Below are 24,972 nucleotides of genomic sequence, written 5' to 3' on the forward strand. Positions count from 1 at the left end.
TAGTTCAGTGTGCTTGTTGAACAGAGAAACTGATCAAAGAACAGAGCTCACAGGTTAGTTTCTCTGACAGGAAGTGAGTTCCATGTGAAAGCCTTTTTCTTCTGGACTTCACTGATATGAGGATGCTGCTGTTGGTGCTGATACGGTCTCTTTATCTCAGGTATCCTCAGCTTTTCAGACAGTCTGCAGAGAAACATGTGCTGCAGAGGTGGCAGTGTTCTCAGTCCCAGTCAGTCTGTCTCCAAGCAGCACATGTCAGCTGCTGGATGCTTGAACGCAGCAGAGCTCTTCTCTGTTCTGTCCAGCAGGTGGAGCTCCAACATTAACTACTCATCTCTCCTCGCCTTCACTGTCTGGACTTACTTTCACTTTCGTTTTTGATGTTCGTGCCGCAGCAGGAGTCTGAGCTGGTAAGAGAACTGAAGTCAAACTGAATAAATAGAAATAATCTGGTAAAGATCAATCGATGTTTAGTCTGAGATGGTTTACTGCTGATTAACACGGTGCTGATATGAAGGAATCATTAGAAACCAGTCTGGAGAAATCTGCTCTCAGTAAAAGACCTGCATGACTCAGACAGTTGATACCAAGATATTTATTCATCTGCTTATTTATAATATTTTTCTTTTCTGCTTTTATCTGAAAGTCTCTTGTTTCATTCAGTCTAACATGTGTCTGAAAGGCTGGGCCAAATGTTTCAGTCTGAAATGACTGCAGTCATGGACGGACTGGTCATCTGGTGTCCGGGGCGTTGTCCTGGTGGGCCTTCGTCCTGTATGGGCCAATAGCCGATACTTTTTTTATTATTATTTTTTTTTATTATTATTTCCACCAAAACCAGCATTCACCAACAATACCAGTCAGTCAGAGAGCAGCATTCTAGCTTCATTATTAGACTAGTATTGTTTGTGGGGTGAGTAGTAGGCCAGCCCAATGCTAAGCTACTTTTTTGACCCTGGAAAATGTGTTTCCAGTTTTTATGTGGATGGTTAGAGACAATGAACAGAAATGAAAGAACATCACAGTTTTTAAAATGACATCATCTTGTTCATTGCCAGTGTTACGTCAGTGCAGCTGTGTCTGTTTATCAGAGAATCCAATAATTGTGGACCTGACTGCATCCTCACCCACAGTCTCTGTTCATGTTTTGTTGAGCTAGGTTGAGATAGCAGAGGAGAGTGTTAGTGAGAGAGAGGAGCAGAGAGCAGGAGGACATAGATTACTTTGGCCGTCCAGTAGAGCAAAGGACGTTGACCAGTAAAAACAGATGAATGCTGCTTTAAGATTTATTACTGTGATGGAGGCGTGGAGTATACATTTATGTAGAGTTAATAAATGACACTGTTTGGAAGGATTTAATTTGTCCACTCTCACTGATTAAAGTTAACTCATTGCATGGCTTAAGGTACGTGGTTTAGAGAGTTACACACTTGGTGTACACATTTAAGAGACCAAAAAGACTGAAAAGGTGTGTGTTATCAAATGTGGTGGACCGGTCTGATCCAAAGCCAGGGCTGATCTTTTGTCCCAGTCCGCCCCTGGCCACTGTCATCCATAAACATACCTGTTATCTTTTTTGGTTGAGTTACTAAACGATCCATTTTCATAACAATGTCCATCCACTTGGTAGAATAATATACTGGCCTCAGTAGTTGGCTGCTGTTGATAGGAGCTGCAGTGTTTGAAGCAGAAATATCTGGAAGGAAATATGTTGTGTCTGGATCTTAGTCAGCTGAGGACTGAACAGGCTGTCAGTCAATCATGGGGAACCTGACAGAGCCAGCATGTAACATGTGGCTTTGGACAGGGACGTGTCCTGGTCTTTGTGTGCAGGGACGGGTCCAGGATAGTCTAGTGCTGTGAGTGAACCGGTGTCCAGCTTGACAGAGCTCCTGTGTGTTACTGAATGTGTGCATTTCTGACTGAAAGATGAGGAGTTTGAAGAGGAGCTAGAAAACGTGACATTAGATGATTTAGTTGTATTGATTGATTGATTTCAGTGTTTAACGTCTAACATGTGTCTGAAAGGCTGGGCCAAATGTTTCAGTGTGAAATGACTGGAGATGAGAGCTGAGGTTTCCTGATGAGAGCAGACGTTCAGTCTGAATGTTGGTTCTATTAAAGTCACTCACCATCATGTGGTGTTGTGAAGGAACATTAAGAACCAGACCTGAGGACTGTCTGTTTGGAGGAGGAGATCAGAGACTAACATTGACTCCTTCATATTATCATGATGCTGTTTATCAGTCAGTAACTTCACTATCTTTATGTTGGACGTCTGACTTCTACATTTATTCATCTATTCCTGGAACATAAGGCACCAGCAGCTGATATCAGACCATTCATTAACATGTCACCATGTTCTCTTTTAGGTTCTTCACCCACGGTGACAATATGGGAGGCTCAGAATCAAGTGAGTTCACTATCATGATGATGATGATGATGATGATGATGATGATGATGACAGACCATTCCACTCTGGTCAGAGTATGTCCAGTTCCAGTCTTATATAATTATCTCAGCTGCCTCCACTCTGCTGAGATAAAGTTTTCCAGGACTAATTTCAAACTTGGGAAGATTTAGGTTCTGTTCAGATCTTTCATTAACGTCTGATCTGGGGAGTCGGCTTCACTTCCTGAGTTCATTCATTGCGTCATTAAAATGTGTCCCCACCTGGTCTTAATCTAAATGTGTCTCCACATGCGTCCCCAGCCAGCACTTGAGATCTGATCTCAGTTTGTGTGTCTGTAAATCAGCAGCGCCATCATGTGGTCAGTAGAATATTGTAGCAGCTGCTGTCTCTAATGGATCTCTACCTACCGCTGGATCAGAACCATCAACAGCTGCTGGTTGACTTGGAGACATGATCCAGATGTTGGAACCAGATGGAAAGACTCTCACATGTTAAGATCTGATTTATTCTAGAGACAAAGACTCAGATTAGACCTGAAGCTGGAAGCTTCATCCTCAGAGGAACCAGGTCACTGATGAAGAAAAGGAAGGGAGGAACTAAACACTGATTAGTTTTTTTTAATCATATTTTTATTATTTTTTGTTAAAGGCTTATACAAACATAAAGCAGATATGTCAACAGTAATAACAAAATGTGAAAAAGTAAAGAGAAGGTGAGAAAAAAGAAAGAGAGGGAGTTACAGGAGTTCAGATGTAAACTTGAGGTGGGATTAGAGAAGAAAAGAAAGTAAATAACTGATCATGGTTCCAGGGTTAGAAACAAGAGTTAACTGTCTCTGATATAATCTATGAGTAGCTGCCAGACTAATGAAGCCAAGGAGCCGTTCACACTGAGACGTTTTTAAACGACAGAATCAAACTCAGTCTCCTCATAATGAATCATTTCCTGAGTTGATTCTAGTTTAGATTAATTTAGAGACGGTTCATCAGCCACAGAACAGAGGAGCTGCAGCTTAGAGCAATGACCAGGTTACATGAACTCTGTCAGTCTGACCTGATATTCATGAATAAAAAACATTTCTCCAGAATAATAAATGAGAAGGATGACTGTTGTTAACACTTCACTCCCAGACTATCACAGGTAGTGAGGTGGAGCTGCTAGATGTTGACACAGATGAAGTAAATCAGTTATTGAGCTGCTTGTGGACACCAACAATTACAGGATGTTTAGTTCTGACTATCACACTGATTACACACTTCACATCAATCAATCAATCTACTTTATGTTTCTCTACAGGACCACCTCCACCACCATCCCCTCCTGGTAAGTAAAAGTGAAGTGTCTCCTAAATCTTCTATGAACATGTAGAATTCCAGCAGGTTGTAGACAATAAGTCACATTTTCTTGAAATGTTTCCAAGTTGACTGGTGAGTTAGAAAGTTTCACTCGATAATGACTGACAGATTCTCTTCAGTCCACCTTAAATCCTCCTCATATCAGTGCTGGTTTGTGATCAAGCTGAGCTAAATGAAAGTCCATTGGAGGTTAGTCATGGATGGTTGAGGTGAGACAGGAACCATTTAGTAACTGCTGGATGGAAGAGCAGAGCAGCAGCTGTTGTTGGTTCTCACCTGATGTACTTGTTCCTCCTTTTAAATGTCATGTGTGATTCCTCACTCCAAGAAGTCAACACCCAAATATAAGACACCAGAGCAACAACATCAGGATCCACAGCAGGACACTAGAAGCTCCACTTTGATCAGTGGAAAGACAGAGACAGATGAACTGTGTGTTTGTCATGTTGCTTCATCACACCAGGAGTCTTTACATGTTTCTACCATAGAAACATGAGCCCAGAGACTAAATGCTCATGGTCTTCCTCTAAAAGGAGGAATTTCATCTTCAAAGTAGCTGTTGGAAAGAACCACTTTCAATCTGTCTACACATGAACACATACTAACAGGAAACACGGTTCTGGTTGATATAAACTGTGTCTAGAAACATTTATCAGACATGATCAATAGTTGTATTCACTCCCACTTTAGTCTGGAACTAAGTCACTGAACACAGCTCTGGAAGTGGATGAAAGCAAGAAGTTAGAGAGACACACAGAATCCAGAGAGATGACTACAAGCTGAAACATCAACTCACACATCAATACATCAGTCAATGCATCGACATGTTCTCTCTCCCTGCAGTGGTCCCTCAGGCTAAGCGCAGCAGCAGCTTTGAATACCTTCCACCTTCCAGTAAGTTAAAGTGACCTGAGTCAGAAATCCTCTTGGTCACATTAACATGTAGGATTACAGCTTTTCTAGGCTCTAGATTCACATTTACTCTTTATTTATTTCAACATCTTTGCAGGTTCAGGATGAAATGATGAGTTTCAGATCAAAATGTCCTCTTAGAGAATGACCACCTCCTCACTCATTGTTAATCCAGTTCTAGTGTTTCACTGTGGATTCTCTGTGTTACTGTGTTTTATCATTCACTGTTTTTCTTTTCAGTGTCTGAGCTGAGGGTTGTTCTTCTGGGGAACAGCTGCTCTGAGAGGAGTTCAGTGGGGAACTTCATCCTGAGAGAGAACAAGTTCAACACTGAGGAAGAACCAGAGCACTGTCTGAGAGTCAGTGGACTGATTAAAGACAAAGTAATAGTTCTCATCAACATCCCAGATCTGCTGCTCTCCAACATCTCTGAAGATGAACTTAGAGAACATGTAAGAACCCGTGAGAGACTCTCTGCTCCTGGACCTCATGTGTTCCTGCTGGTTCTACAGCCTGAAGACTTCACTGAGGAACACAGACAGAGACTCTGCAGAGTCCTGGAACTCTTCAGTGATCGATCATTTCATCATTCACTGGTTCTGATATCAACACCCAGAGAGGAGCAGCCAGGCTTCATGGAAGAGTATCGACAACATCCACCAATAAGAGACATGATCAGAATGTGTAGAGACAGAGTTTTGTGGCGGAAAGACCTTGAACTTGAAGAGCTGTTAACAAGGTTTGGACAGATTGTGAAGGAGAACGATGGAAAGCATCTGAAACGTTAACCATTGTCAATATGCTGTGTGTGTGTGTGTGGTTGTGTGTCAAAGATCCTAAGACAAATTGAGTGACGTGGAAAGATTGAGAGGTGTCCCCACATTTATAGAAGTGGTGACATCTGTGGGAAACTTTTTACCTCATTTAAATCATATAATTTGTAATTTAATATGACTGCTGCTGTACGTGTACATTATGCAGTAAGGTGTACAACACTACTTGATTTAACTGTCTGTGATTAATATGTTCTTTAACATCAGTATAAATGTAAACATGTACAATGTCATGTTAAACATAGACATACCGTATGGACTGTGCTTTACATGAGACTTTTATAAATCAGTGTCATTTTAATTATGAAGCACCTTTAAAAACAACCAGTGTTGAACCAGAGTGCTGCAGAGTAGTTAAAACACGTACAAGTATATAGAGCATATAAACACAGTCTATGATGTTCCACTATAACATTACAGAGGATCTCAGTCAGGGTCTTATTTTCATTCTTTTTTAAATGCATTGAGCTTCTGAACAGATATATTTACAATAAAAATCAAATCAAATCAATAATCCAGCAGATGAGTAACATTTACTAAAACAGCAAAAATTATTGTGCAGCTGTAATAGAAACTGTGATATAAAGTTATAAAACCCTTGGAAATGCATCACTGAAGATGTCAGATCAGATCTGAACATCCCTGATGATGTATCCCAGTGAATCATAGAGACGTATCTCATCTCATTATCTGGATCAACCTGGGACGACTTGAAAAGAGATGACAACCAAGAATAGGTTATTAGACTAGCATACAGGCATCAGGTTTTCAACCAATGCCAACGTCCAGACAACGACTGATATAGAGACATACACAATCAGCCACAACATTATGACCACTGACAGGAGAAGTGAATAACATTTAAACCATCTTGTGACAGTTCAGTGTTCTGCTGGGAAACTTCTGGACCTGGCATTCATTGGTGTGGATGTTACTTAGACATGTAGCACCCACCTAGACCAGACCAGACACCCCCACCCCACCTAGACCAGACCAGGCACCCTCACCCCATAGCGATGACACTCCTTGATGGCAGCAGCCATCCCCAGCAGGATGCAGCCTGACACAGACACACACACAAAAACACTTTAGGAACAACTAAAAAAAAACATGAAGAACAGCACAAGGTGTTGACCTGGCCTCCAAATTCACTAGATCCCAAACTGATCAAGTATCTGTGGGATGATCCACAGAGGCCCCTCCCCTCAAAGACCCCCAGAACAATATTTAATTGCCAGACACCACAGGACACCCTCAGAAGGCCCATGTCCATTCTCTGATGCACAATATTGGGAAGGTGGTCATAATGTTATGGCTGATCAGTGTATATTATGAGTTCAACCTGAAAGAACCAGGTATGAAAGAGACAGTCAGTCAAAACCAGTGTGTCCTGGTTCATCCAGCTCATAACAAAGTGTTCAGCAATCATTTACTAAGTCAGATGATCTCAACAGACTCTGTTAAAGATTAACTGACAGAACATCAGCACATTTAAAATCAACTTACTGTTGGTCCAGAGAAGCTGTTTGAAAAAGAGAAATGCATTAAACCAATGAAAGCTTTCACTTTTTCTTCTTCCTCTGATAATGAACCGTTTAGATCAAAGGCATCATTTCACTTTTCATTTAACACATTTTCTTGAAGTGAAAAGCTTCCAATGACCTTAAAAACACACGTCAGAGATTTACTTTCATTCAAAACAAACATGCTCTTTGACATGTGAACCTCATCTCATCATCAGCATAAAAGGAGAAATGGAGAGGGAGAAAAAGGGGAAAGGACTTTCAGAGACCAGGAACAAGAATGACTTGCTGAAATAATACAAGTGAAGGACGTGTATAACAAAAGTGAATCAGAATCAATCTGCTCTTTTATGTCAGTATAAATGTAGATGGACTTCTGACCCTGTTTTATGTCCAGAGCACACTCTAGGCATAAAAAAAGGAATTTGGAGACACATGTTAATGCCAGGTCTGTTCACAGCACCTAGAGGCCAGGGGCCTCATGTACAAAGGTTGTGTGCGTACAAAAACGTTATGTACGTACTCGCTCATGGAAAAGTTCAGATGTATCAAGAGTGAAATGTCCGGGAACTTTGTATGTTCCAAAGCCAACGACGTAGTTGGCGTACGCTGGATTCTACAGATATCGATCCTTTGGTGACACTTAGAGGTGATACTGGGAAACTGACCACATGAGGTTCCTCGTAACCAGGGCATTCCAGAGGGAGCTGGCCGACCGATCGGGACTGTGCCGGTCGACCCTGAGCAGAGCCATGCCAGCCGTATGGGACGGAGTTATCAGCATGTCAGCCAGGTATATCAGATACCCACAATGCATCTGAACAGGTCAACATTAAAGAGCAATCTGCAGCGAGAGACGGTTTTCTGAATGTAATCAGAGCTATCGACTGCACACATATTGATAAGAACCATCACAAGAATTTGTAAATGTCAACAGGAAACATTTTCATTCGATCAGTGTACAGATCATACTGATGCACAAATGCAAGTAAACGTGGCAGCGTGCCAAAGAGGACATTTTTGAGCATCTCCACTCCAGTGAGTAGCGTCTCCAATTCACTTTCTGTGAAGTTCTTCTTTTTTCTCGTCTTATTCATTCCGATGTTTTCGTTTTCTGATCGTGCAGAGAGGGGAATCTCAGGTGCAGAGTCAATTTAAATATAATTTGCATATCTAAAAGGGGTGTGGACAGGGAGGGGTCAGGTACGCTCGATTGGGATGTAAGGAAATGTGTTTCGAAATGCTTCTAAATCTGAACTTACGTCACGATTTAGAAGGAAATCCACGCAAGTCTTCGTGCATGAGGCCCCTGGTCCAGGATAGTCTAGTGCTGTGAGTGAACCGGTGTCCAGCTTGACAGAGCTCCTGTGTGTTACTGAATGTGTGCATTTCTGACTGAAAGATGACATCTTCTGCCTCCAATCATCCATTCACTACAATATGTTGGATTCATGTTCATGGGGATTTAAATCATGACTTGATGCAGGTTTGATGTGTCCAGCAGGTGGAGCTCTAACATCTCCTGTTTCAGGTCTGCTGGTATTTGACTCCATTACAGTTTTTTCCAGCCGCTAACTCACTAAAATGACATGGATAGCACAAATATTTAAACTGACGCACAGGGAGCAAAACCTCATCTCAAATCTCCAAAACTTTAAACACATTTTCTGCTTTACACACATTTTGCAATTCAAAATGGCACTGTTTAAGTGTACTGAATGCGGTTCTCTGCATAAGACACAACAATCTGACATGAAGTCACATGTTTGCGATTTCAAAACACTGCCATTTACAGTTTTTTCCAATTGCTTAAGCACATTTTTTGTAACTATTGGCTATTTTTGCAAAACTCTACACACAAATAAGAAAACCTTTCACCAAATTCTCACAACATTGTAGTTCTCTTGCAAAAGCGAACACAGCTAGATTAACTCTTCACACCTTCGTAAAAATGGTGTTTTCGTATCAAACAGTAAACACAAGCCATCATATACTAAGCACACAATGTGCCAACTACACACTGATGGTATGAATACAAAACACATCTGGCTTTTGCTTTCTCTGTGTATAGATGTCGATTTGAGGTCATACTTTTGTCATAGTGTCATGTAAACATACAAGGATCCAAACTTCAAGTATTGGTGTTTATTCACACTCATCAAAACCAAGACAAAGTCAAAACACAAAATAGTGATTTCACAAAAAAAAAAAAAGAAAAAAAAGACAATCAGCCTACATCATGTCGTCTTTCTGGGTCCGGCCACAAAATTTCGTCCACATCGCATGCGATATCCTCCAGTCCAAGGCACCGGGGAAAATATCTCCTTGAATGCCGTATCCAGGCCTGACATGATGCCTGGTCAATATCTCCACGTGCCTCCTCCATTGCCTGTAAAAGGGCTACCTGTTGATGAGGATGACGGTCGTACACTTTCCAGCGCCAGGCAGAGAAGAACTCTTCGATGGGATTTAAGAATGGAGAGTATGGAGGGAGGTTGAGTGCCATGAAGGATGGGTGGTCTGTAAACCAGTTGCGGACCAAAGCAGCCCTATGGAAACTAACATTGTCCCATATGATGACATATCGGGTATGCTCTGGTCTCTGAACAGTGAGCATGTCATGTAAGGTGTCCAGGAATGCAATAATGTGTGCAGTGTTGTATGGGCCTATGGTTGCATGATGGTGAACAACACCATTTTGGCTTATAGCTGCACACATGGTTATGTTACCACCACGTTGTCCTGGGACATTGATGATGGCACGGTGTCCAATAATGTTCCTGCCACGTCTCCTGGTTTTACTGAGGTTAAAACCGGCCTCGTCTACAAAAAGTAGCTCATGTCCAATAGCATCTGCTTCTAGTTCCATCACTCTCTGGACAAGACAAAACAAATGCAACACATCAGGCCTATGCACAGCACTACAGTATGCACTTCCAAATTCAGAACCAATGACACTATAGCTTACCTGCACATAGTCATATCGCAGTTGCTTTGCACGTTCTGTGTTTCTCTCGAAAGGAACTCTGTAAATTTGCTTCATTCTTATTCTGTGGCGCGCAAGTACACGACTTAGTGCAGAAATGCTTACACGGTGTATATTTTGGAAGATGTTTTCATTATCAGTTATGCGCTGCTGTATTTTGCGCAGTTTTATTGCATTATTGGCAATCACCATGTTCACTATATGGGTCTCTTGCTCTGGAGTGAACATTCTTCCTCTGCCCCCAACATCTGGACGTCTAGCAATTCTGTAAAGTAACAATTTCAGTATTTCTGCATGTATGGTACTGTTGTGTTTCTCATTAGAATATGGCAGTGCTACAAAGTACTTACCGATTCTCATTTCGAAATGTCCTAATGATGCTTGCCACAGTGTAGCGGCTCAAATTAGGCTGAACCCGTTGGCCAGCTTCCCTCAGGGTCATCCCATGGTTGATGACATGGTCCACTATTATAGCTCTGATGTCATCAGTTATTCTATTTCTTACTCTTCTTACCCTTCCTCTTTCCCCTCCTCGTCCTCTTCTTGCTCCTCCTTGTCCTCTTCCTCTAACTTCCTCTAACCCTCTCGCTTCTTCACCTCCATGTCCTCTCCCTCGGCCTCCTCGGCCTCCTCGGCCTCCTCTGATTCTCACTCTTCTCACTCTTCCTGCTCCTTCCATTGTACTCCACACAGACAGCTTACCTGTGGCTTATTTATAGTGCTTAGGCTGATTGCAAAGTGAACTAATTATCTAAAACAGTTTTCACATGTGAAAGTGTGCCAGACAGTTGGCAAAATAGTGTTAATGATAGCCATACATGTGTATAATTTTGCTAGGAGTGTGTTGGAAATTTGGTAATTGAGTGTAAGCAGTGAGTTGTGTTTAAAGTTCCGCAAAAAGAGTGTTGTGCAGTGAATTGTGCCTACAGTTTTGCAAAGTGTGTGTTACAAAATTGCAAACTGAGTGCAAAGCAGTGTTTGTGCTTTTAGTTTTGCAAACTCAGTGAGTGGTTTTGCTATACGTATTAATAGTTTTAGAAATTGTGCTACAAGAATCACGATTAGCGCTTAAGCATTCAGAAAAAACTGTAAAATGACGCACTACATGAGCTCATTGGCCACTATATGTGCTACCTGGCCAAACAGGTGTTATGTAATTGTTAACACTTCAATCAGGAAGTAAGCAATAAAAGACCACAGGTGAACATCTTTTTTTCTTTTACAACAACAATGGAAGACATTGCTGAGAGAGGAAGAGGAAGAGGGAGGGTGAGAATGTGACGTGGACGAGGCGTTGTGGCCAGACCCAGCTGTCCAGCAAGATGCTGTCTAGCTATTTTGCTTTCCTCTTTATTTATTTATTTATTTTTATCTGCACATTTCTTCTGCACAATGTATTTTTCAGCTTACTGTGTTGTGAGCATATTTTAGTTCACTCCAATGTAAATATATCTGCTGTGCATATGTTGCACTGACTTTGGTGAAAAATAAAATAATAAATATTTCAATAGCACGTGTGTGTATCTGTAAATATTTCTGTGCATATGAACAATCTGAAGAATTCTCTACAGTTTGAACTATGTTAGCATTATGGCAAAGCATACTAAAGATGAGAGTGCTTTTCATTATGCCCAACAGTGTGTAGTTGGTTAGACAAGATTGTGTCAAGACAAAAAAAGTGTGTGCCATCTGGTGCAAAAGTTTGATTTTGGTTGAAGTGCTTCATTTTGCGGGATATATGAGGTATTTTGCAGTTTGGGTGAGTGGTTTGGTGAATTGTGTTAGTATTTTGATAAAACCAGTTTAGTTTGCAAAATTGTGTTTAAGCAATTGGAAAAAACTGTAACTGTGGACAGTGGTTTTTATTGAATCCTCCATGTTTCTGGTTCATGTCTGAAATGTGTCACTGGACACTTGATCAGCTCCAGCTGCCTCCTCCAAATAATTAGACAATAATGTGTGTAGTGTTTCTATCAGGAAGAGTTTGAATGTCATTACTGAGACAGAGAGAGAGAAAAGCTGCTCACTGTTCCTGAACTTTAAGGAGAAACTTCTTCAGCTCAGTGTGTCCAGATTTCAAAGGTTCAAATCTTCTGATGAGACTCAGTCACAGAATGATTTCAGATATGAGGAAGAACATGTGAGTGTCATCTGACGTTTAGGCTGAGCTTAGATATTGACCAGAGAACACGTTCCTCGTGGTTTGTTCTGCTGATGAATCTCGTTCACTTTCACTTCAGTCGTCTTGGAGTGAGGACGCAGCGCAGACTTCAGCAGGTGAGTCCAACTAAAAGCCTTCAGATAAAGTCAGTGCAGTGTGTAGTTGTGTGGATGGAGGAGTTGATCATTTTCAACATTTCAATCAAAGCCGTCATTTTAGATTTCACTGCTTCAACACGACCAGGAAAGAGTTCTTTAACTCTCAGTAACAGACCACTCAGTTCATTCCCATTCTTTCTACCAGTTCATTGTGGACTGATGCTTCAGTGGTCCCTTCCAGCAGACGGACATTATGACATTAGAAGACACAGGATCAGTCCAGTCAGACTTTACTCAGCGTGCCGTTAGCTCATGTTCATGTAGACGTTGATCTAGCAGCACTTTACTGCTTCTGGAAATCAAAGGTTTATATGATGGTGGACAAATTAGAAGCCGAGGTCTTAGAGTGATTCTGATGATTCAGTCACTAGGAGACAGTCTGAAAGGGTTCATTTTATTGGTCTAACAACTGGAAATCAGATCCTTTTCATAACTCCTGGTGTGAACATGGATTGAAATGGACTGGTAGGATGAGGGGGGGCTGAGAGGCCAGTGGGGGCGTTCTGGGACTTTTCCTCCTGACCTCTTTCCTGTGACTTGAAACCAAGAACTTTACTGAGTGAGCACAGAGAATGACGAGGATTTAAATGAGTTGTGTTGATGAGATGAAGATGAGCTCAGAGCTCCTGAACATCTACTTCTAGACACATTTGACATCAGGATAGACTTTGGTAGCAGAATGTACTGAAAGGAAACGTGGAGTTCCCATTTGTCAGATTTACAAAACAAGACATCTGATGGTCACTCTGGATGGAAACTGAAACGTATCAGCCTCATTCACAGGCAACACCAGGCCCCCACCCCCCAACCACCAGACCATAGCCTGAGTCCATTCATCCTCTGGTACTGGGATAAGATTCATTCCCATACCTTCGTCAGAATCAGTTCTCCAGTGTTTGTATCTGAGGAGAGAGGAGGAAGTGACTTCTAGTGTCTCATGAGTTCAACTCTCACTTCCTTTATTTCTAGTCAGGGCTCACAAAGCAACTACAAGAAATGCTGAACAATCACATTTCAGCTGGACACTAGAAAGCACAGAGGCTGCTTTACGGCTGCTTTGCCTTGACCTCCACACTACGGAGCATTTCCTTTATGAACAAGACCTTTCTTTAGTTTCTTCTTTCAGTTCCTTGACAGTGATTTAAAGTCATACTGGTATCAGTGTTCTTCTAAATACTGTGCTCAGGCCTGGAAGAACTGGACATGTGACACTAAAGCTTTACCCATGTCAAATGCATGTGATGATTAAAGAGATGTGTTTAACCTGGACCTTATTATCCTGTATTAGAGTAGAAATAAATGATGGAGGTAATAATCAGTCATTTGGTCACTACTGAGCGACGGTACATTCACAAACTGCAACAGAATCCTGCAGCTCTCTGCGTCACCACTAAAACCTCTCTTCACTATCAAAGGAATCCATGCACTTTGACTTCTTTACAGAATCAGTGACAGACAGTAAAAGTCCTGCATTTAAAACCTGAAGGACATGAAAACTATGTCAGAATCACCATCAGAATATATCAGAAATACTTCCTTCTACTCTCTGCTGCATTAATGCTTCTGTTGCATGTTGCTGCTGTGGATGTTTCATGTTGAGCTGTTTCTAACTTTCTGTTCTGCTGGCTAGTTGAATGTGCTCCACTTATCATATGGTGTCCTGTGACAACCACTCAGCTCCTGATGAGCTCAATAAAACACCTGTTTTCACCTGTTTTGATGACGCACTTTAAAGCTGATCTAAGAGAATGATTTCATTCTTTGTGGATCTTTATTTTCTTAACTCATTAATGTTTCAGGTAACCAAACAATCAAACTCAAAATCAGCAAATTTGTAGAAACATCCTTTCCACTGCAAAGGAAGGAGACGGAAACATGGAATGTGAAAAGGAACTAAATGTGTCAGACAGTTGTAGTGGAGTAAAAAGTTCAACGTTGACCTCAGAGATATGTGAGAAGAAGTAGAAAGTCAAAATGGAAAAGCTCAAGTGTTCTCCACTGGAAGCTCAAGAGCTACAGCTACAGAGCAGAACTGCTTCATATCAATGAATTCAAGCTCTTGTTAAAGCTAATGCTAATGAAGCTAATGAGTGTCAGCTAAACTCTGGCATGACACAAACAATCATCTAGAAAGTGTTTCTGAGTGTCCAGTCTACGTGGAGAGGAAGAGTTACAGTCTGAACCAGGAAGCAGCTGAAGGACAAACACTGATCACCACTGGTGTGTCCTGAAACAATGAAAGAACCTGAGGGACGTCAGACGGAATTACTGTCACTGCCACAAGAGGGAGACAAAGGTTGTATAATGTAGTTTGATGGTTCAGTAAATGTGTTTGGCTCCATCTCAGCTCTGGCTGCTGGATGATGCTTCTGTCTTTAGGTCTCTGTTATTGACTAGGATTAATTAGCTGCTGTGTTCTGCTGACTGAATCTGGCTCATCTCACCTGTGACAATGTGTTTGTTGTTGATGTTGTGTTGAAGCCTCTGTAGTCAGTAGAGTGCTGCTGGTTTCTGGCTTGAATGCTGTGGTTGTTGGAGGCTTCAGTAGCTCAGACAGTAAAGACTGTTGAGATTGAAATGCAAACACTTCTTCTTCCAGGTTCTTCTTCTTCTTCTTCTTCCAGGTTCTTCATGTGCAGCAGCTGATCTCCAGTTGATTTAGTCTCTGACGTTTCCAGCAGAGTTTCCAACATGGCAGCTGCAGCAGCACGTGAGTTTGATGTGATTGATCTGGAGGACACATTTAGAATCAGTCGTACACTGTTTGATAGTTTGTGTCATGGTTTTGGTCTTTGTTTCTTCCTGTGTCTTGTTACCCGTTCCTTTCTTGTGGATTCAGTCGTCAGTCTGTCAGTTCACCATGTTGTGTTCTCCTGTGATGTCCTCCTTCATGTTTGTCCCCGTCTGTTTTCTCTCTGTGCTCTTACTTTAGTTTTTTAAATCTAAATGTACCAGCAGACACTGAGCTTCAGGACACAACACTAGGACTGAAAACACAACAAGCACTGAAAGTGAAAACATGTGTTTTATTGGAGACCTAATGTGGCACCTGGAATAAGATTTCATTATACTTATATACAGGGCAGGAATTTCACGAGGGCCACGAGGGCCACGAGAGCCATGGCCCTCGTGGCCCTCGCAATTTGGCCTTGTGCCCTTGAAAAAAATATCCGCCCTAAGGCCACGGTGGCCTTGATGCCCCGCCCGCACTGCCCCAGTTGGTTTTGCGGTTTTCTAGTCTGCCTCTTTCCTGTTAACACAGCTTTAACACCTAGCGTCTTTTAAGAAAAAAAAAGCGTGTTTTGATGACGTTCATCATCAGTGGTGGGTTTGATTAGAGCCTGGCATGAACCGCTCGGACGGGCTATAATGACAGTTCAACACCAATCTATCACCGGCCGGCCAAGGAGACTTCATCAAACGCACCCCACCCTCACAACCCTCTGTGACGTTGGGTCTGAGACTGAACTGAAGAGAGGGAAAAAGTCACCGGGACTGAGGTAAGACAGTGATAAATTAGCGAACGAATAAGATAAGAATTTCAACATATAAGTTAGTTAACGTTAAATTGTACAGTGACGTTATATCAGTACAACGTTGGCCCAGTTTTAACGTGCCGACCATAACCTGTAATATTAACGTCAACAAACGCTTGCTAGCTTGCTGTCAAGTTTTTGTTTGCTTGTTCCTGCCAAAATGTAATTTTTATGTATTTATGATCTTGGTGTTGCTACTTTGGTAAGTTACAGTTGGTTGACGTGTGCTGGCTGTTCATAGTCGCTTTTTAATCTATGTTTGCTGTTTAACCGACGTGTAACTGCTGCCGTCTTGGCCAGATCACCATCGCAAAAGTCTAGCCTGAATGTTAACCAGGGGCGCTAACGGTTAGCTATGTGGCTAACGGTTAGCTATGTGGCTAACGTTTAGCTATGTGGCTAACGGTTAGCTTTGTGGCTAACGGTTAGCTATGTGGCTAACGTTTAGCTTTGTGGCTAACGGTTAGCTATGTGGCTAACGGTTAGCTATGTGGCTAACGGTTAGCTATGTGGCTAACGTTTAGCTATGTGGCTAACGGTTAGCTATGTGGCTAACGTTTAGCTATGTGGCTAACGGTTAGCTTTGTGGCCAACGGTTAGCTATGTGGCTAACGTTTAGCTTTGTGGCTAACGGTTAGCTATGTGGCTAACGTTTAGCTATGTGGCTAACGGTTAGCTATGTGGCTAACGGTTAGCGTTAGGAAGTTTGAGGTTTATACTGAAATATTGTTTGTGTAAACAACCATAAACCGGCTCAGTTTGAATGTTGTGTTTACAAACCTACAGACTCTATTTTTAAGAATCTTAAAGAGTTATATTTATTGATTACATTATGGCTACTGTAATTACCTAATGATACAAAAATGTTAATTTCCAATCATTTGTGCTATGTGTGTATGTTTCAGCTGCTGTGAGGTCTAACATCTGGGGCCACAGACCAGCAAATAGACTCAACCATCAAAAGATGGTTCCACCTCTGTCCAGGTAGAGATGGTGGCAGACTGGAGAGGATGAAGAGAAAGCATGGACAGCACCATATCTTAAACTGGTGCTGAGAGTGGAGAGAATCCAGTTTATCCAGTTTATGGACATGTGTAAAATCATAAATGTACAGTTTTTAAACATGTTAAATGTGCAGGTGTGTGTACTGTGTTGACATGACTAAAAAATAAACATTTGCTTATAATACTGTACTTGTTTTTTTTTAATATATGTAAATATATATATCAATATATCTGAATAAATATGGCACATAAATTAAGTGGCTGAGTTAAGGTTGAATTAAGGCTGACATCAGGAGCTACTCCTGAAAATAGTTTGGCCCACCTTAGGGCCAGATTAGGGCCAGCTCTGGTTGCAGCTCTGGTTGCAGTTTGGCTGAGTTGTGGGCCTTATGTGGCACACATGTTGGATGCCGGATGTGGGCCACATAAGGGCCGCAATTCATTCATGCATGTAGGCCAAGTGCAAGTGGGTTGTGTGGCCCACCACTGGGCCAGACCAGTTTTGCTATGGGGGGAGATTTTATCTCAGTGGGTTTTTTCTGGTTAAATAAACATTAAGACAGGTAGGCTAACACCGGTGGCTGGCTACGTTACTGTTTACAGTCAAACATTCTGATGCACTGTAGGCTCAATTTTAATCAATCAAAAATCTGTGTAGTAGTTTTCTGAGGACAGTCTGAAGATGTTCTTGCACAGTTAGTGTCAATTGAGCAAAAATTGTGTGTGGAGATTGGTTTAATAGTGATGAGTGATGGACTTCATAATTTCCTGTGTACTTCAGCTCAGTTCTGTTGCTTTTAATGTCCCCTAAGGGAAACTTGGCTTGCAGACAGGTTAAAAAATAGACAACTATAAAAACATAATAAAAAAACATAATCACATGTAAAAACAAGACAGACAAATCACAAGCAACAATCAGATTGATACGGTTCATTTTGTATTCTTTTTAGATAGGTTCAATAGTTTCTTCAGACATGAAAAAGTATAGGAGATGTTTCTTTACCTTCTTGACAGTTTCAACTGAGACTCCAATCTTCCACAGAAGCGTCATTAGTCCTTACATTAAATTCATTATGGACGTGGACTTAAAATCATTGTTTTATTTTATGGCCTTGGTGCCCTGGCTTTTGGCCTTTGTGCCCTCAAAATTGACAAGACAAAAGGCCAAGTGGCCTTGACCCTAAAATGACGAAATTCCAGGCCTGCTTATATAGCAAGTTATCTTATTTTATCATTTAAGTTTATAATTTTTGTTCTGAAATGTATTATCACACTTGCCAGTAGGTGGCAGTATTAGCTGTCTGTGACACTGAGTAGTGAGAAAAATATAGAAGAAGAGTGTTGTGAAAGGTTTTTTTTAGGTCAGCCTGTGTACGCAAGGAGCTGAAGTACCGACAGCTTGTTTTGTAAGTTTTACTTGTCCTACCGGTGGAGAAATAAAATCTACGTTTTCTACACCACTGATGTCGTCAATGTGTGCGAGCGGTGTAACATTTTGGAGGTCCCACCGAGATTTATAGCTTCACGACGGAGGACGGAGAAAAGACGAGAAAAAACGTGAAAAGACGAGAAAAGACGAGAAAACGCCGGCGTGTCAGAGCGACCTGAGTCAGCTAACAGAGCTAATAGTTTAGCTGGTACGACACCGTCCCGTTTTGTTGTTTTTCAAGTGTGAGAAAGTAAAACGTTGTTAACAAGATGTCGGAGCAACGAGAAGAGTTTCTTCTGGAAACAGAAGTAAAGTTGTCCGGACTGACCGTAGAGGAACTACACAGAGTTTGTGAGTACTGTAAAATTGCTGGAAAAGACTCTGAGGACATTAAGAATAAAAGCCGTCGTGCACTGGTTAAGCACATCGTGAACTTTTATGAACGTGACGAGTTTTTGAAGAGAGAAGATGAAGGCATGTCTGTGCTGTTGGAGCTGAACGATGCACTTGATGCTCTGCGAGGGAACCGGCGGGAGACCGACGACGTGGGACCAGCGCCATTTTCCTCTTCAGCAGTGGTCAACAACGAGGGCGAGGGGGGGGCTGATTCACAGTCCATGTCGGGAGGACAGCAAGGCGACAGCGCACCGCTTCTGTCGTCGCTGGAGCAATGAGTAACGCAGGAGACAGCGCGGGACAAGGGACCTCGACACAGAGGCAGAGAGTCCATTGGCAACAGCTGCTGTGCTTCTTCCAGTGGTTTCAGAAAGGATTTCAGAATCAGACTTTATTGGCCAAGCATGTTTACACATACAACATGTCGGTGAGTCAACCTCAAAAGACACCTTGAGCTTTAGCAGCCTTGAGCACCAGATTGACAGTGGTCTAAGGAAAGGCTATCCTGAAGTGGAAGTTATGGAGGCAGTGATTCGGGCTGTGAACCCAGGACTGAAACTAAGGAGCTATTCAGAGGGGAAAACAGATCTCACCCTAGCTACTCTCAGACACATTTTAAGAGCCAACTATGCTGAAAAGGATGCAACTGTATTGTACCAGCAGCTGACAAAAGCTGTACAGGGACCTAGTGAGACAGCACTTGATTTTCTGGTCCGAGTACTTGATCTGCACCAAAAAGTCCTGTTTGCATCAGAGCGTGCCCAGTCTGGCCTGAAATATAACAAGGAGCTAGTCCATAGCCAGGGTTCTCAGTCCATCATGACAGGCTTGTCAAATGACAATAGAAGAGCAGAGATGAGGATGGATTTGCAGGATGAGAACAGTAGTGATGAGTTGCTCAATATAATGAAAATGAGAGACCCCAAAAGATTAAAGCCACAAACAAAGCAACTCATAGAGCAAGTCTAAACTCGGTAGAGAGAAGTGAGGACGAACACGACCCTTTGACAACCACAGTCTCAGCTAAACCAAACAAGCCGACCAAAGAAAATCCCTTATTTAAAAAAATGGAGGAGAGCAACACAGCAACCAGGGAGCTCACAGGCCAAGTAGCATCACTCGTGCAAACGGTGCAGCGTGAGAGAAAGACTGTTGACGATAATCAAACAAAAGCACCAGCTACTGCTTTTAAAAGACCAAGAAGGTGATGTGCATCATGTCAGCAGGACGACAAAGACTGTAACCGTTGCTTTAAGTGTGGCAGTGAGACACATTGGGCTAAAGGGTGCAGAGTGGTAGAGAGACAGAAACCGTTGGGACACGGGCGGAGGTTGTGACTGGGGGACGTGCCATGACCTCAGAAACAAAGTCCCAAAGTGATCCAAACCCAGACACATCTAAACCAGAGCCTGTGAACCTGTGTGCAATGCGAGGAAAAAAGAGAAACCTGCACACCTGTCACCCTCATGCAGCACCTTAAAAATCAACTGTTAAACGGACTGATCAACCAACTCGCTCATTCGACCTGTGTACAAAGTGCAAACAAGTCGCACAGCTGGTAGGCAAAAAGTGTCTTGTCTGGTTCAAAATAAATGGTGTGAAGACTCAAGCCCTGTGGGACACAGGAGCACAAGTTTCCATCATGAGTGAGGCATGGAAGACTCAAAACTTACCAGATGCCAAAATCAACCCCATTAGTGATCTGTTAAATGATGATGAACTGCTGGATTTAAGAGCTGCCAACGGCTCAGAAATACCTTTTCAGGGCTGGGTTGAGGTTAGTCTCAGTCTTTGTAATGCAAAAGCTAAAACAACAAGGTCTGATGAGATACTAGTTCCAGTACTAGTGAGCAGGGACATAGTGCAAAAACCTATAATAGGGTTTAATGCCATTGAGGAGATAATGAGAGAGAGAGAGGACCAGGGTCAGCCGAGTGAAAGAGTAGTTTTGCTCAGAAATTCACTAAGACCTGGATCAGGGAAGGCAGAAGCGCTGTTAAACCTTATTCAGGGAGCTACGAGTGAGAATGCTACTTACGCTGTCAGAACAGGCCGCACACCTGTTGTAGTTCCAGGAGGACAAACACAGTGTGTAACGGTGTATACAGTGTTTTAAATTCCACTTGTATGTGGTAGCACATTTATGGTTGGGTTGGCTCATTAGCGCCCTCTCTAGCAATAAGTTCTTCTGGCAGTCACCTTACGTTGCCATTCTATGAGAGCCACACTTGAGGTACGTTGCAGATCACAGCACTGGGCACAATACTATGTATTAATACCTGTATGGTTACTGGTGCAATATGTAATTACTGTGCTTTGTGGAACTGTCAATATAAGGTATTAAGAGTGTGCTGTTCGACTTGTTACAACAACCTAATGCACTTTGAAGTAAGCTAGCGAGGAAGCTACAGTGCTAACATAGCTTGCTATACGTTTTACAGTGCCGTGTCTGAGACTCACGTACCGAGCCTACCAATTCATGACTGACCACTGTATGCTGTTTTGTGCAGGAAATAAAGGAACTGAAAAACGAGATAAACAAGACTCCCGACCATCATTTTCAACACAACGCAAAGTCGAGGGGTTTATTGAACCAGCCAGTTACTGAGTATAACTGAGCATCGGTTACAAGTGCATTAGCTGCCCTGTCAAAACAGGTCTCAAAGTGAAAACTGAAATGCTCTTCGAACCTGAGGAGAACCTTTCATTGGATGAGGGACTCAAAGTTAGCTGCCAGCTAGTAAACATTTCCTGCTCTTTGAATAAAGTGAACATCTACGTGAGAAATACCACCGGCCATGACATCACAATGCCAGGTAAAACGGTGATAGGGAGCATGCAGAGAATAACTGACTGTTACCCAGTGGCCCAGAGGAACACCAGGTTAATTCAGTAGCTGTAGGAAACTCTCAGACTTCCCCTCACTCTGAAACAGAAGCTTCTCAAACTGGTCAAAAAGACGAAATGTGGGATCCACCTGTTAATTTTTTTTGTTCTTGCTTTTAACTGTGTTCTAATTTGTTCTGTTTTTATGTAAAGCACATTGAGTTGCCTCTTGGTATGAAATGCGCTATATAAATAAAAATGCCTTGCCTTGCCTTGCCTAATTTGGACCACTTGACCAGTGAACAACAAGCACTGGTTAAACAAGTTCTCAGGGAGGAATCAGGTGCATTCGCCAGGAACAAAAACTTAAAAATGGACATTAAGTTAACTGATGGAGTCCCAGTAGCCAAAACGTATAATGCGATACCTCGACCCTTGTATGAGGAGCTAAAGAACCACATCCAGGACTTGTTGAACAAAGGATTCATCCGCAAATCCACATCCCCATATGCAGCTGCAGTGGTTTGTGTGAGGAAAAGAGACGGGAGCCTCAGACTTTGCATTGACTACAGGGGGCTTAATAAAAAGACAATGCCAGACAGGCACCCCATACCCCGCATTCAAGAGATACTAGATGGTCTTGGTGGAAATGCTTGGTTCAGCGTACTAGACCAAGGCAAAGCGTATCATCAAGGTAGCATCAGCGACTATTTGTTCAACAAATGTATTATCGCACTTTCCAGTAGGTGGCAGTATAAGCTGTCTGTGACACTGAGTAGTGAGAAAAAAATAGAAGACGAGTGTGTTGTGAAAAAGAAGTTTTTTTTTGGTCGGTGTGTGTACACGAGGAGCTAAAATACCGACAGCTTGTTTTGTGACAGTTTTACTTGTCCTAACGGTGGAGAAATAAAATCTACGTTTTCTACACCACTGATGTCGTCAATGTGTGCGAGCGGTGTAACACTAACTTCTCTGATCCTGGGCTCATGTCCTGGTTGTCTGGATGTTTGACTGAGGGGACCAGTCTTCAGGGGAGTCTGTGTTGGGTTCTGGTAGCTTTGACTCATGTCTGCACGAGAAGTTTGAATGATGACTTGAGTGGTGAAGGAGTTAAGATAAGATAAGATAAGACTTTATTCATCCCCGTGGGGAAATTAGGGCGTTACAGCGGCAGGAAACAACAGTGCAAGATGCAGAAGATATAAAAAATAGAATAAAATAAGAATAGAGTTACTGTAAAGGTTAAAGGTGAGAAGGTTAACAAGTAAACTAGTGTTACGTATTCATGTCTTTTTCTTTATTACCACAGATGACCAGTCTCCCCTGAAGCGCAGCAGCCGTTACGTCCTGCCACCTTTCAGTGAGTCAAAGTGAACCTGTTATTCTGTTGATTTCTAAACAGCACTGAGACTAGAAAGGACTCAGTGTCAGTCTGTCTTTAATTGCTTTTATACATCTTTTCTTCCACAGTGTCTGAGCTGAGGGTTGTTCTGCTGGGGAGCAGCTGGTCTGAGAGGAGTTCAGTGGGGGACTTCATCCTGGGAGAGACTGTGTTCAACCAAGCACCTGAGTCCTGTCTGAGAATCAGTGGAACATTTAATGGCAAAAAAGTAGCTGTCATCAACACCCCAGATCTGATTCTTCCCAGTACGGACAAACTGACAGAGTTTATTAGAAACTGTCAGAGACAATCTGCTCCTGGACCTCATGTGTTCCTGCTGCTTCTACAGCCTGAAGACTTCACTGAGGAACACAAAGAGACACTCTGCAGAGTCCTGGAACTCTTTGGTGAACAATCCTTTGATCATTCACTGGTTCTGATATCAACACCCAGAGAGGAGAGTTTAACGTTGATGGAACATTCCACAGAAAACCCTCAATTAAAAGACATGATTGAAAGATGTAGATGCAGATACTTGAAGCAGGAGAACCTTGAACATTCAGAGCTGTTAACACTCTTGAGTCAAACTGGAAAGAAGAACCATGAAGAGCATCTGAGCTATGGAGCATTTGAGGACACAACAGCTGCTCTAGCAGGAGATGGAGAGGAAACACAGACTCCAATCACAGCTGCTGTTCAAGCTGCAGGTGAGTACAGAAAGAACTGTGACAAGAAAACGTGGGAGAACGTTCTTTGCACAGATCCTCCTTCATTCAACTAGAAGATCAAGTTACATATTAATGACTTGTCATGTTTTCATAGGGATCCATGGCAGCTCTCCTCAAATCACTCCTCAATGCTCAGTCTCTGGGGAAAACCCTCCACCTCCCTGTAAGTGACTCCACCAGAGCTGATCAGGACTTTGCAGAAAGATTTTGGTGACATCTTTTCTCCTGGATTAACACAACCATGTCCCACAACTCTGTTATTTTACAGCGTCTGCTTTCAGGATTGTCCTGTTGGGGAAAAGTGAAGACAAGAAGACACAACTTGGCAACTTCATCATCGGACATCAAGGTTTTCAACACCATCGACTTTCACCAACCAGACACTGTGTGGCCTCCTGTGGAGAGTGGAGAGGAAAATCAGTGACTGTGGTGAAAACTCCAGACATGTTGAGTCTGTCTGAGAAGAACATGAGAAGAGAAGTGAAGAGCTGTGTGAGTCTCTGTCCTCCTGGACCAAATGTTCTGCTGCTGTTAGTGAAGCCTTCTGATTTCACTGAGGAGGAAAGAGAAACTCTGAAGTTCATCCTGAGTTTGTTTGGACCAGATGTCTTTGAATATTCAATGGTGGTCATCACACGTGAGGATCAGAGGAGTCTCTCTGTTCATGAACTCCTTAGAGACTGTGGAGGGAGACGGTACAAGATGTTTCAAGATGGTCACAAACAGCTGATGGAGCAGATTGAGAAGATTGTTGATGAAACCAGAGGAACCTTCCTCACCTTCACTGAAGAGACCATCAAACCAAAGTCTCAGCTCAGGAATCGAGCTTTAAACCTGGTTCTGTGTGGGAGGAGAGGATCAGGGAAGACTTCAGCAGCCAAGGCCATTTTAGGTCAGACAGAGCTTCATTCAGTCTCCAACTCATCAGAGTGTGTTCAGAATCAGGGAGAGGTGTGTGGACGTCGGGTTTCCCTTGTATGGAAAACCTCAGGAGGCAGTGATGGAGGAATCATTCAGGTGTATCTCCCTCTGTGATCCTGAGGGCGTCCATGCCTTCATCCTGGTCCTACCTGTGGGTCCCCTCACTGATGAAGACAAGGGAGAGTTAGAGATCATCCAGAACACATTCAGCTCTAGAGTCAATGACTTCACCATCATTCTGTTCACTGTGGAGTCACATCCTTCACATCTGATTTTATTAACAGTCATTTTCCAGCTGTAGACATCCACAGAGTCAGTCACTGTATCCATGGCAACACTATACTTCTGCTTTTATACAGTTTTAAAGCGTCTCATACAGGAGAGACCTTTAAACGATGCAGCCTGAACTA

The 24,972-nt window shown here is 42.4% G+C and overlaps 1 protein-coding gene across 1 annotated transcript; it reads left to right on the plus strand.

The window, feature by feature from the left end:
* The first annotated feature begins 386 nt into the window (after positions 1–386).
* LOC311493463 (GTPase IMAP family member 2-like) lies at positions 387–5,835 on the plus strand. Its single transcript, XM_084552143.1, has 5 exons — positions 387–410; positions 2,373–2,413; positions 3,710–3,736; positions 4,612–4,662; positions 4,921–5,835. The coding sequence occupies exons 2-5, from the start codon at positions 2,395–2,397 to the stop codon at positions 5,466–5,468; spliced, it is 645 nt and encodes a 214-aa protein (XP_084408269.1). The 5' UTR covers positions 387–410; positions 2,373–2,394; the 3' UTR covers positions 5,469–5,835.
* Positions 5,836–24,972: the final 19,137 nt, after the last annotated feature.

The sequence above is a fragment of the Chelon labrosus genome (genome assembly GCF_963514085.1).
Source record: "Chelon labrosus genome assembly, chromosome: 9".
Taxonomy (NCBI): domain Eukaryota; kingdom Metazoa; phylum Chordata; class Actinopteri; order Mugiliformes; family Mugilidae; genus Chelon; species Chelon labrosus.